The sequence below is a fragment of the Pleurodeles waltl genome, chromosome 3_1 (assembly GCF_031143425.1).
Source record: "Pleurodeles waltl isolate 20211129_DDA chromosome 3_1, aPleWal1.hap1.20221129, whole genome shotgun sequence".
Classification (NCBI taxonomy): domain Eukaryota; kingdom Metazoa; phylum Chordata; class Amphibia; order Caudata; family Salamandridae; genus Pleurodeles; species Pleurodeles waltl.
The window spans coordinates 1,863,900,348-1,863,913,170 of record NC_090440.1 but is presented as its reverse complement, the minus strand read 5'-3'; the positions used below and the strand labels follow the sequence as shown (position 1 = coordinate 1,863,913,170).

At 48.5% G+C, this 12,823-nt stretch overlaps 1 protein-coding gene across 5 annotated transcripts in view; it reads left to right on the top strand.

Annotated features, from left to right (window-relative positions):
- The window catches only part of PIKFYVE (phosphoinositide kinase, FYVE-type zinc finger containing), a 1,212,885-nt gene that overhangs the window by 46,551 nt on the left and 1,153,511 nt on the right, over positions 1–12,823 (top strand). For all 5 annotated transcript variants that reach the window (XR_011201631.1, XM_069225943.1, XM_069225942.1 and 2 more), the window contains exon 3: positions 26–205. Coding sequence is in view for 4 of the 5 variants with exons in the window: in XM_069225943.1 (XP_069082044.1) it covers positions 26–205 (180 nt within the window). In the remaining variant the exon portion in view is untranslated. The remainder of the gene's footprint in view (positions 1–25; positions 206–12,823) is intronic.

The window sequence follows — 12,823 nt, the reverse complement described above, 5'->3', positions numbered from 1 at the left end:
GGTTCTTGTTTATTGCACCTTGCAGATGATGGTAGGCCAGCTTCCACTCTGGATAGAGCAGAAGCTGGACAAGGTGATCAGCCAGCTATGAGGGAGAAGTGGACCAGCCCTTTGCATTCCCCAAGGGCACAGTCAGTGAGGTTTCCGGTTCTTTACAGAAAACAACTAGATGGGGATCTGATGCGAAGGACCTCCAGCGCCTCTGGTAAGAAAATTATCGACTGGACAGATTAATCTTGCATAAGGACTAGAAATGTCTTGCACACACCCACTACCCCTATTTTGTATATGTCTAATATTGCACCAGTTAAACAAACCAAAACTGAACCCTTATGGCATTTCTGTTGCTTTCATTAATGTTCCCTCTCCCTAGTGCTTATTGTGCCTGCTGCTTGTACAGGGAGCCTTAAATATTTCCTTTCAACAAGTGCAAAAATGACCATATCGGGAAAACATCCACCTGTAATGAAAATTGGAAGCCTAAAAAAGTCATTTCAATTAAGAGTAAAAGCCTTTATAAGGTGACATATAATATTTCGCTTAGAAGCTAAGAAAATAATCTTTGTCGGTGAGAATTTGCATGCCCACAGCCTGTGTATGTGTCTTCAGTCTGAGGTGACATCCCCTGGTACATTCCTGGTACCTACTAATTAACCAAACATCTATACTTCAAAAGTTGGAAACCTACTAATTTAAACACAAAATACAAACCTTTCTATTGATAAAATATCAATATTATTGATTTTCTATACCTAAATCCTTACACATGAGTCAAAGAAAGGATTTTACCATTCTGAGGAGCAGCATACATTAGCGGGAGAATGTTGGGGTGATAATGTAGTACACAATGTATTTTATGTCCTTCCTTCTGTGGTCTTGTACACTTTCCAGTAGTCTTGTGAAGGTTCTCGGGAGTGTGTAATGTATGTTGGAATGAGTGTGAATATTCTGCTGGAGGTTTTTGGAAGCTTCTTAGGAGAAAGGTCTGATTGAAAAACAGCTTCTGATGGGGTGTTGCACCTTTATGTAAATACTTTAAACCACTACAATAAAATTACTAAAACTTGCGTATGATTGGAAATGTTCTAATCATAACAGGGAGGCGTTCTAACTCTTTTCATTGTTGAGTAGTAAGTGTTCGTTGAACTTGCTGCACAGACATAACAGTAAATAAGTAACACATAATAGACTTTGCTCTTTCGATAAGTGCATTTAGTTGAAGTTAAATTATTGCATGCATGGCAGTTAGAAGGCTGTTTGACTATAACTCTTTCACCCTCACCTTATGTCAACCATACATAACTGATGACCTTATATATAACATTACTGGTAGGATATAATAGATAAGGCATCACTGTTTATATCTGATGTCACCAATTAATGAATTGATGATATGTGTTTGAAGAGTAGATTCTTGGGGATGTAGTGATGACAAAATTCATACACTGTCTTTCCATTTTGCCCAAACCTTTGAGTTGTTTTTTTGTGTGTATTTCCTATTTTAAATGCTGTGCTTTTAGGTGTATGAAAACAGAAGTCCTATTTCTCTTAAAAGTTGAAAAATATCTTGACTTCAGCTTTATTGAGCTTTATTTACAAATGTTTTGAATCTGTTTTGGTCAGGGGGTATTATATGTTGTGCTATGAGTACCAGTCAGTTGGCCAGTACCTTTCCAAGAATCTTATAATCTGTGTTTAGTAGGGAAGAGGGGACGATACAAGCCTTATAGCATAAGGTGCTTTTTTGGTTTGACAGGGCCACTAACACAGCCTCTGGCCAGGGGCGTGGGGGGCAGGAATATGCCAATTTTAAGACCTTAAGAAGGTGCGAGGTGAGCTGAGATGCAAAGTTGGAGAGAAACTCTACGGGCCAACCATCCATGCCGAGGGTCTTGCCGTGCGCCATCTGTTTGATTATGTTGGATATCTTGTCCTCTGTAATAGGGACCTCTACGTCTGCCCGATGAGTTGCCTACATTTGGAAAAGGCATATTGTATCTCGTATAGACTGGATCGCAGTAGGGTCCATATTTCGCAGTTCCGTGCATAGCAGGTATGAAAAGCGATGTTGATCACATCTTGGGAATTTAACTCTGTGTCCCTGTCTCATCCCATATATCGGTGATTGGGTCCCTGGGGGAGTCTGAACAGAGGAACCAGACCAAGAACCTGCCTGCTTTATCACTGTCTGTATGTTTCCTGGACAAGTATTCCCTATAGTCTAGAGCCTCAAACGTCTCCAAAGCGGACCCGTGAGCGAGCTTGGCCTGTACCAATGCAGCTGCCCAATCTGTTGGTATTGCTAGTTCATGTTTTTTGATGTTAGTCTTGAGATAGAAGTTCTTTTCACAGCACCAACTTGGTGCCATAGACTGTTTTTATGCTTAGCCCACGGAAGACTACTTTGAATGCATCCCATTCTGTCCTGGTGCTGGAGGCAGTGCCCTCCTTTTCCTGGAAATACAACGTAATGGGCTCAGAGAAGGCCGTGCACAATGCTGTATCTTGCAAGGTTTCTATTGAGAAGCACCAAGTAGGTATGCGCAGACAGCCTCGGTCCTTTGTCAGCTGAATCTGTAGGGGGCACTGATCAGAGGAGGTGTGCCCATGATATTCAGCCTGAGAAATCTTTGAGAGCACTGCAGTAGAAAAGGTCAAGGTGGTCATGTAGAGTGTTAGGAGTACTCTCAGTCTGTGGGACGCAAGCAGCACCAATTGTCTAACACCTGGTTGTGGGACGCCCATTGTTGCAAGTGTTTAGAGAGGCCAGTAGACTGGGCCTCAGGCACTGGCATGTAACAACGGTCTAGAGCAATGTCCAGGACGCAGTTAAAGTCTCCGCCCCAGTAGCAGGGGGCTGATTGTGTCCTGCAGCAGCGTTGGGGTGAGGGAATTTAGGAAATGTTCCTGATTAGTATTAGGGGTGTAAATGGAGAAAAAGGACATAGGGAGGCCATGTAGTAACCTCTCCAAAATTGCATACCTTTCCTGCAAATCAATCCTATTGCACTGAAAGTGGCACCCCTGGAACAACCCATAGTAGGGCACCCCTGGCATATTTGGAGTACATGATTACCACCACCGTGCCCCGCCATCGATTGCACTCATTCTCCAGCATAGGGGTGGTAAGGTGGGATTTTTGGATAAGTGCAACATGAACCTTGCGCCTCAAAAGATATTGGTGTATACAGTGCCTCTTAACATAATTAGCTATCCACCTAACATTTCATGTCATGAGCTGGTATTGTATTCCAGCTGATTTCCCCCCTGCCCCCCAAAATATTTGGCACACACAACCTCCCCTGCTTACCCCCATACCCCCCCCACCGTTCCCCAGCAGCGCGTACCAGTACTAGAACAGAAACAGAAGAAGAAAAGAATTTAAGTGAAATTCAGTCATTGACCACCAAACCACCCCTTCTAATCCAGTGCGTTTAACCGCTGTCCAGTATGTACCACTAGATTGCTAAACACATAGTCATACAGTCATATACTGTGGCCACTGTCAAAATGTGGGCTAAGGGCATTGCAACAGTATTACATTAACTTAGGAAGGAGCCTCACGTGATCCCAGTCCACTGCAAGAGTGAAGGACCGACCACTGACCCTTCAGCAGTAGTACTCATGGAACCTTCAATAAGGGGCACGTCTGGGCCAGATTGGGCAACTTAAACCAGGTGATCTGTGGAGTTAGGAGTAATGACAAGAGCCCCAACCCCCCACACCCCTTCATCAGGGCCAGGCGTGGTTCCGAAGCCTCATCCTCAAGTCTCTCCGCCGCAGATCCAGGGAGAGAAGGAGTCTTAATGCGTCGCTCCACCACTGCAACCGCTTGGGCCCTCTCTTTTACTGCCTGTTCTTTTGGTCGTGCCACCTTGCTGTTTCTATTGCGGGGCCATCATGCTGTTGCACTTTCTAGGTGGTCAAGTCTCCCTCTGCAGGGAGTGAGGCGATGTCTCTGGGCTCTAGTGAAGTCCAGGCTTCTCCTGGGGATGCACACGCCTGCCTCTGCGACCACCGGTCAGAGTGTGGTGAGTGTGGACTCTGAGTCCTCCACCCGCTCCCTCATCTTTTTGTGGTCTTCTCGCATGAGGCCCGTGTCAGTCCCCAGTGCGTCTATTTTGAGTTCTAGAAAGGATTTAATGTCCAGGATAGCTTCCAGGATCCTGTAAAATTAACAAGAATGGTCTGTCAATGTGCTGTCCAGGGTCTCATTCACAGAGCATTGTGCATCTCCCTCTGTTCCACGATCTTGAGCATGAGCCGTGACTGTTGGGGCCTTATCGTGTTGACCATGGGGATGGGTCGCACGGCTGGCATGCCTGCGAGCAAGGGAATCCTAGAGTTCCCAACTCACTGTTGTACTCGGGGCTTCTAGTTTGCCTCTACCCTCAATGCTGGCCCTTGGCAGTGGCCGCAAGACAGCTGTGGAGCAGATGCTAGGCAGTAGTTTACAAAGTACCTGGCAGCGCATAGTTGGCTTGCTTCGCAAGGGCGTACACTGGAATAACACCCAGTTTCAGGAGGAGGTGAGTGGCAGAGGTTGGTATCTAGAACAGGACCCACTTCAACTTGGTGTCGTCTATAAGCCATATACGTCAGCCTGTGATTGCCCCCAAAAGGGGGGAGGGAGAGCCTCATTCACTAAGGCCCCTCACGTCTTAGGCCACAGTCTGCGGGGGCTCTTTAGGTCTGATTCTTCTGCCAGTGGCCTGAGCACGTGGGCGGAGGTTCACACGGGCTGGAAAGGGGCACTGCCAATCATCCCAAGGCCTGTAAGCCCCCTGCACGATCACTGCAGTAGTTTGTGACAAGTCTGTGGCTGCAGTCCCACATTATTGTGGACTTCGTGAATGGGAGCATTGCTGGTCTGAGTGTCCAAATGCAGCCCCCAGTGATTCATTTATACTGCTATTGATGGAAAGCCACTATCGGGCTGCAGAGCCACTTGTAAAGCTCACTGTTGTTCCTCCAGAGGTGTGCTGAGTGAGGGGCAGCCCTCACAGCTGAGGCAGACTCACGCACTGCGAGTGGAGGGGGGCCACGTGGTGTGCGGGGCAGGCTACTGGCCATATTTTCGCCTGTTGCCCCTTTGGAGAAGTCATGTTGCATCCGTGCGGGTGTCCGGCAGTGGTCTGAGGCCCTCAGAGGTGCCTCATCACTATCGGGTTGTGGGGTTGTCTTTGGTGCTCACCAAGGTCTCTCGGGAGATGCGCTGTATGAGGGACTGCCCTCTCAGCCGAGGTGGCAGACTCATGCGCTCCATGGGGAGACAGAACTGCGTGGCATGCAGGAACAGGCTGTAGGCCCAATTGTTGACTGCATCCCTGTTAGCGATAATAGCCCACATCCGTGTGGGTGTCCATTGGTAGTGGTCAGAGGTCCTCTGGTAGATGCCCCATCACTTCCCAGTCCACAGTAGCTGAAAGTTTTCTGTACGGGTTACAGCGGAAGACATCAGGAGCAGTACAGGATGTCCTGAAGCACGATGGGCCCAAGGAGCTCCGCTTCATGCAAATCACCCAGCCACCATCTTGGCCACACCTTAAGTCCTCCTTGATCATTGATGTTTATATGCAGCTGCATTGTGGCAGTTTCATTGAGATGCCTCTTAGTAAAAAAATCTGCAAGAAGGAGAAGAAACAAAAGGCAGAATTCAATAATTTGCATAATCCTCATCACAGTTGTGTCCACCAGATATGTAGAAGGGCTATCTCCATGCTATGTTTTCAGAATAACCGCAAACGATACATTTCCATACACTGAATGGAACTAATTTACAGTAATCAGTGGTTGTTTTGAAAATCTGACATGCATCCAGTCCTCCTGGAGCTACGTTGGGTACGTTTGCCTTAGCACTGAGTTCATGTGCATGCCTAGAATTTATATTTTCATTCTAGTCTTCAAACTTACATGTGCATACTGCAGACACCCCCATAGTGATTTAGCTTGCAGCCTCTGAGGATGTGGACATTGGCTGCCTGGTCACTGCAACTGGGAAAGGTGATCTAGTGACTCCTAAATGTCAGTGAATTAAATATAAACAACAACACTTAACTTAGACATTCTGTACACTTGCAGGGACGATATGAATCCACCATACATGTGTGGTATTACGAAAATTCTGGAAAGAACACTCCAATTTAAGTTTTAAACAATCTGCCACTGACTAAGTGAAGATGCAACCAACAGTTTCAGGTTGGATTCCTAACATTAGGGATCTAGCTCGATAGAAGATTATAGATGAGAGTTTGGCCCATCCGATCATGCATCGGTTCCTGTCCTTTTTTTTGTAAACAAATTTTATTGCATTTCTTAACGGCAATAAGTAGGAAATTCAACACTTGTGAGTACATAGCAATAAAAAATTAAAAAAACAACTTTTACATACTCATAAGACCAGTGATCTCCAACCTACTCATTCTCACTTAACTAGCATTCTATTGTCATGTTATCTACCCTATTCCCCCTCCCTCAACCTCCCCAACTGTACCCTCCCCCCAGTGATGATACTAGTAGTATGCCTAGATTGTCGTTTTGTGTGTAGATGTGATATGAAGGAGTCAGCCCTCTGCTCTTAACGTGTACGTTGTTCTCCGAATAGCCTACACCTAGAATCTCACCTCTGGGTCATCTTGCACTGCAACTATTTGTTGGGACTGTTGACAGTTTCAAAATGGCATCTTATCACCCTTCGCACAGGGGGACTGGTTCAACCCGGCTTTCTTCTTTAAAGGAATCAAGTATTGCATCCCAGCATTGTGCCGCCCCCAGGGGCCGTCTACCCCTTCTCTCCTCACTATGAAGGACAGAGCTCTCACATCCAGCCCATCTAATAAGCTCTCTGGATCATTGGGAAAATCTTGGTCCAATCGGCTTTTTCCAGGATATCGCTATTTCCCTCTTGGCCAACACGAAGGCCAGATCCCTGAATCTGTTGGTTATTTTGTACTTAGCCGTGCGTGGAAACCACCCTAGCAAACATTGCCCTATCGTGCAAGGGGCTTCTCTTCCCATCGCTCCAGACACCAGTCTACCACCCCTGCCCAAAATCCCTCCGCAACAGGGCAGTTCCAGAACATATGTCCAAATTCAGCCCTCTCCAACCCGCACCTCGGGCATCCCAATCCCTCCACCCCAAAGTATCTGCTGATCCGTTCAGGAGTGAGATAAGCCCTATGTAGGACATAAAAATTAATCAGCTTAAATCTGGCATTGCGAGTCATCTTAGGGAAACCACCAAGCGTACGCTCCCAATCCTCGTCGGATATAGCTGTGCCCAGGTCTACCTCCCAGGACGATTTGAGCTGAGACAAAGGTGTGGCCATATCCTCCCGAATTCTGTTGTAAAGGTTAGAAACTGCTCTAAAGGCCCCCGAAGAGGTCACCAAATATGTACAGGTTGTTTGTGTTGCGGGCCCCCCAGTTCCTGTTAACCAATGTTTTCTGATACTAGCCGCCACAGAGCCAAATAATAAAAAGTGTCCCCTCTGTAGATTAAATTGTGACCGCAGTGCTTCAAATGACATCAGTGTTCCTTCCCTAAACAGTGCTCCCACCAACTGTATCCCAGCTTCCACCCAGGACCGGAGGCCGCCCCAGTCTCCACGATGAGGTAAAGCCCTTAAGGACATGAGGGGCAGGTCCGGGGAGAAAGGAGCCCTTACTTTGATTTTACGCAAAAATCTCCTCCAACATCGCGCAAGGACTTTAAACTCAGGGGAGTCATTCTTCCCCATACTCGGGTACCCTAGTAACAGTTCGTATAATCTAGCTTCTGGGGGAGTAAACGCCTTAACCCTCAACCCTGTTGCAGCCCTGCTGGATATCCATTGTGCCAACCATTGAAGTTGCGCTGCCAAGTAATAAGCCTCAAAATCCGGGACTGCTAGGCCACGATCTATTGAACGCCTCTGAAGTTTGGACAGAGCAACTCGCTTTCGACTGTCTCCCCAGATAAATGCTATGACTATGGTCTCCAGTTCTGTAAATATGGCCTTAGGAACCCATACCGGCAGGACTGTGAAATAGTACAGGAGACGAGGCAGTACCACCATCTTAAGGATGGCTACCCTCCCCGCCACAGATAAAGGCAAGGTTCGCCAAAAAGCCATGTTGGATCGGGTAGAACTCAGTGCGCCTCCAATATTGCTGTCGATTATATCCTGTGGGTCGTGAAAAACCTTGACCCCCAAGTATGAGAGGCATCTTGGAACCCACTGGACATTTCCCAATTCTAATGGAGGTGTTACTGTAGCATTCAAAGGAAACAAGCCGGTCTTACCCCAATTCACCCGTAGACCAGAAAGCTCACCAAACTGCGAAAGCAACTGTTGGGCCCGGGGTAGGTCTCTGTGTATATCGTCTAGGAAAATCAATAGATCGTCTGCATACAACGCTATTTGATGTCTCTTGTCCCCTGCCACTATACCAGGGCCCCCTCTCCCCCCCCGCGCCGCCGCCGCCGCCAACGGCTCCATAGCCAGTGCAAACAACAGCGGCGATAGGGGGCATCCCTGTCTGGTACCCCGTTCAACGACATAGGGGTTGGATATGATCCGTCCCGTACGTACTCTAGCAATGGGTTTAGTATACAGCAGTCTGACCCAGGCAATGTATTCCGGTCCAAATCGAAGATGGGACAACACTGTATAAAGGAATGACCACTCCAAGCTGTCAAAGGCCTTTTCTATATCGACTGCGAGGACTCCGGGGGCTGAGCTGGACGATTTTCGATCATTCATGACTGCTATAAATCTGCGTATGTTATCCGCTGTGCTGCGCCCCGGGATGAACCCCGCCTGATCAGTATGAATTAGTGTTGTCATGTGGGGGAGCAGTCTAGTGGCCAGAACCTTACTGAGGATCTTGTAGTCCAGGTTCAGCATGGATAGAGGTCTGTATGCCCCAGCTTCCGTTGGATTTTTCCCTGTTTTAAGCAAGGGTATTATTACTGCCTCCCTCGCTGTTTCCGGTAAGATTCCCCTATCTCTGGCAGATTGATATAGAATCTCGAGTCTAGGAGCTAACTGATCTATATATGCGGCATAGAATTCGATGGGGAGACCATCTGTACCCGGAGTCTTTCCCCTCAATAGCTCACTAATGGCCTTCCAAATCTCTGGTTGTGTAATGGGGCCCTCAAGTTGTGGTGTAGCATCTGGCGGCAGTGTCTGCAACTGCAGTCCAGATACATAATTATCGATAGAGCTACCGTCTGTACAGAGAGTGCTTTTATATAATCGTTCATAAAAGGCCATCAGGTGAGAGTTAATTTGCTCCTGCCCGTAAAGGGAATTCCCATCCTCCGAGATCATTTCCAGGATGGGCGACGTCTTATGTGTTTGCGATACCACCCTAGCTAACATCCGACCTGCTTTGTCTCTCTCCTCATGTGCCCGTGTAATATAGTTTTGGTAGTCAAAACATCTAAGGCGCTCCACACAGTCAGCCACCGTTGCTCTAAGCTCTAAGATAGAAGGCTGAAGGAGCGGATTTTCAGGCCTTTTTTTCTCCATCTCCCGCAGTTCACTCTCTGCTTTTTCAGTATCCCTAAGTAAAGACCTTCGGACCCCCACAGCACCCACAATACAGGGCCCTCGCACTACCACCTTAAAAGCGTCCCATTCAATCAATGGGTTATTTGTCGAAGCCTCATTATCTATAAAGTAATGGACAATATGCTGTCTTAACTCTTCCTGAAAGGGTTTGTCTTCTAGAGATTCAATCTTCAGCCGCCAGGTGGGGATGCGGGAAGGGGGTGAACCCCAGCCTATCTCCAATAAAAGAGGATCATGATCGGAGATAGTGCGGGACAGGTATTCAACATTATGTACTCGAGGGGAAATGTCTGGCGAGCAGAAAAACCCATCTAAACGGACATGGAGCTCGTGCCAAGGGGAGAAGAAGGAATAGTCTCTGGCCCCCGGGTGCAGCTTTCTCCAGACATCCACAAGTCCCCAACTCGCCTGCCAGGAAGAAAATAATCTTGCTACTCTCATCAACGGAGAATCGTGTAACGGGGGGTGGGAGCGATCTCTAGAAGGATCGGCCACACAATTAAAATCGCCCCCCCATCACGAGGGGGAACTGCATATAGGCGGCCAAGTGGCCCGATAAGCGAGTGAAGAACTCCCCCTGATCCCCGTTCGGGGCATAGACATTAATCAACGCCAGATCCCTTCCCTCCAATCGCCCTCGGATTGCTACAAAACGACCCTCCGGGTCTATGAGCTTGTCCAAAAGTTGGAATGGGACCCCAGCTCCGATCCATATCAAAGTACCCCTGGCAAATGCAGAATAAGAGGTATAGTATGTCTGGCCTCTCCACCTTTTCTGCAGAGCAAGCCCTTCAGACTGGGTTAAGTGTGTTTCTTGAAGCAGCGCAATCTGAATCCCCCTCCGCTTCAAATGAGAAAATACCTTATATCTTTTAGGCATTGTGTGCATACCCCGTACTTTCCATGATAAAAATTTATAATTGCCTAATGACGCCATAGCTGTGTTTCAAGCCCCATCTGTGTCCAATCCCGTGTAGGGCTAGCATTTACCACTAGGAACCCTGTTCTCACTTCACACACCATCAGTAGATCAGTGATAGATACCCACCATTCATCACTCCCCCTAAACATACCCCAACAATTAACACCCCAACTCCCTCTCCCCAGGACAAAAGTTAAAACAGCTCTCATCCAAACGACTCAAAATCTTAACTAGCTTATTGTAATTGGGGTTACTCCAAGTTCTTCGAAGGAGTGGGCCATCCCTCTGATCCCCACTACCGGATTACAGGGTGTCGTAGTACTTGTGGACCCATTTTCTCGCCCATCTGGTGAGGATAACCTCCACAGCAACAGCCAGTGCTCCCTCCTCACTAAGCACCACGATGTCCGCCACTGGAAACCTTCATTACTAGGACAACTGCCACAAGAGCAGTTTGGTATGAGGGCTTTCATATGATACAGTCAGAGGTGCCCGGAGTTATGACTGGTCCCGATCCGTCGGATACCCGAGAGGACTCTGACTCATGCTCTGAATCAGATGGTTCACAGTTCGCTGCAGATTGCACTTGTGACCCGCGATCCGAGCCGTTCAATGAAGCTGCTGCCTCCATGGCTTTTCGCCTCTCCGTTTGCATCTCCCCATGCGAAGGACTGTTTACAGTACGGGCCGTTTTGCGTTTAGCCTCTCTCTTCCGCCCATGACCGGGGACTTGTCCCGGAGGACCATTCCCCTCTTGTGGAAGCTGGTCAAGCCATTGCCATACCTCTTCCGCCGTAGTGAAAAACTGTGTCCCTTCTTTGGTTACTACTCTAAGTTTTGCCGGGAACATCATGCCATATTGCAGACCTAATTGGCGCAGTTTCTGTTTTGCAGCACTGAAGGTGGCCCTTTGTTTCTGAACTTCCCGGGAAAAGTCTGGGAAAATACGAACCTTTTGGTTGTCCATTGTACGATCCCCTTTGGTTCTGCTTTGATGCAATAGGTAGTCTCTGTCTCGGTAATGAAGCAGCTTGGCTATTATAGGCCTCGGGGGGGGGGTTCCCGGTGGGGGAGGGCGCGCCGGTACTCTATGAGCCCTTTCAATGGCAAAAAAGGGAGAAAGTACATCGCCCGCTAAGCCCTCTCGAAGCCATTGCTCGAGGAACTCCGCCAGGCCTGTTTGAGGGACACTTTCAGGCATTCCAATCACCCGAATGTTATTGCGCCGTGACCTATTCTCGGCCACTTCTGCTCTTAGTTCTAAGGTCCTAATTCTGGACTCCAGCAGTTTTGTGGCCTTAGTAGAATCCTTGACCTCCGGGAAGAGCTCTTTAAGTTGTCTGTCTGTGGTGGACACCTTTTCAGCCAGGCGGCGGTGATCGTCTCGTAGTACTGTAAAATCCGTGGCTAATGCATCAATTTTCCCCTCCAGTGCTACCCGGGAAGCCGTTATAGCTTGTAGGACATCTTTGAAGTGTGGGATCGGTATGTTCACCCCCCGAGGCGTCATTTCTGTGTTCGGGCGTATCTGCCTGTGTCTCAACTGTGGGCCCCTCTTTTTGTTCTGTGTCTCTTCGGCGACCGGTTTTACCCATTTTCTGAGGTGTAGCTTCAACAACGACTGTTCAATGGTCATTAAACATTTATTCTTTCATCCCAACTCTGTGCCCTGCTCCGCCAGGGGGATCTCCAGTCCTTCATTAATAAATTGCTGTTTCCAGCACACTATGCCCGCGTGTGACTACTGACCATTCCCGAGGGGTATTTCACTCCAGAAGGATGGGCCCCTCACTCCCTCCTCCTAGTCAGGGTGCGATCACATCAAGCCCAATTTCTTCACCGGTCATGGGGGGTACCTTCAAGTCTGACTGGCTCTCATCCTGGATTTTGGGGTCGCCTGCGCTCTTATGCTCTCAGCACCGCGCAATCGGGGGAATCTCCGCAGCACGGGGTCCTTTGTGCCGCTTCACCGTCTCGTCCGTGAGTCAGGGTGCGATCTCATCCAGCCCGATTACTTCGCTGTTCATGGGGAGCACCTTCAAGACGGAGTGGCTCTCAACTTGAACTTGGGGATCTCCTGCGCTCTTGTGCACACAGCGCCGCGTCATCAGGGGGAATCTCCGCAGTACGGGGACTTTTGCGCCGCTTCTCTGTCTCGTTCGAGTTCGCCCCTTCTAACCATTAGCTTCGCCTTTCTCGCTCCAGCCCCCCTACGGCGGACCAAGGGGTCGGGCCGCACCGGAAAAGGCCCCCCGGATCCACCGCGTCTCTCCCAAGCAGTCGTCGCCAAAGGTAAGTTGTCTCTGGAGCCCCAGGAGAGATCCCGGCGCTATCGCCCCTT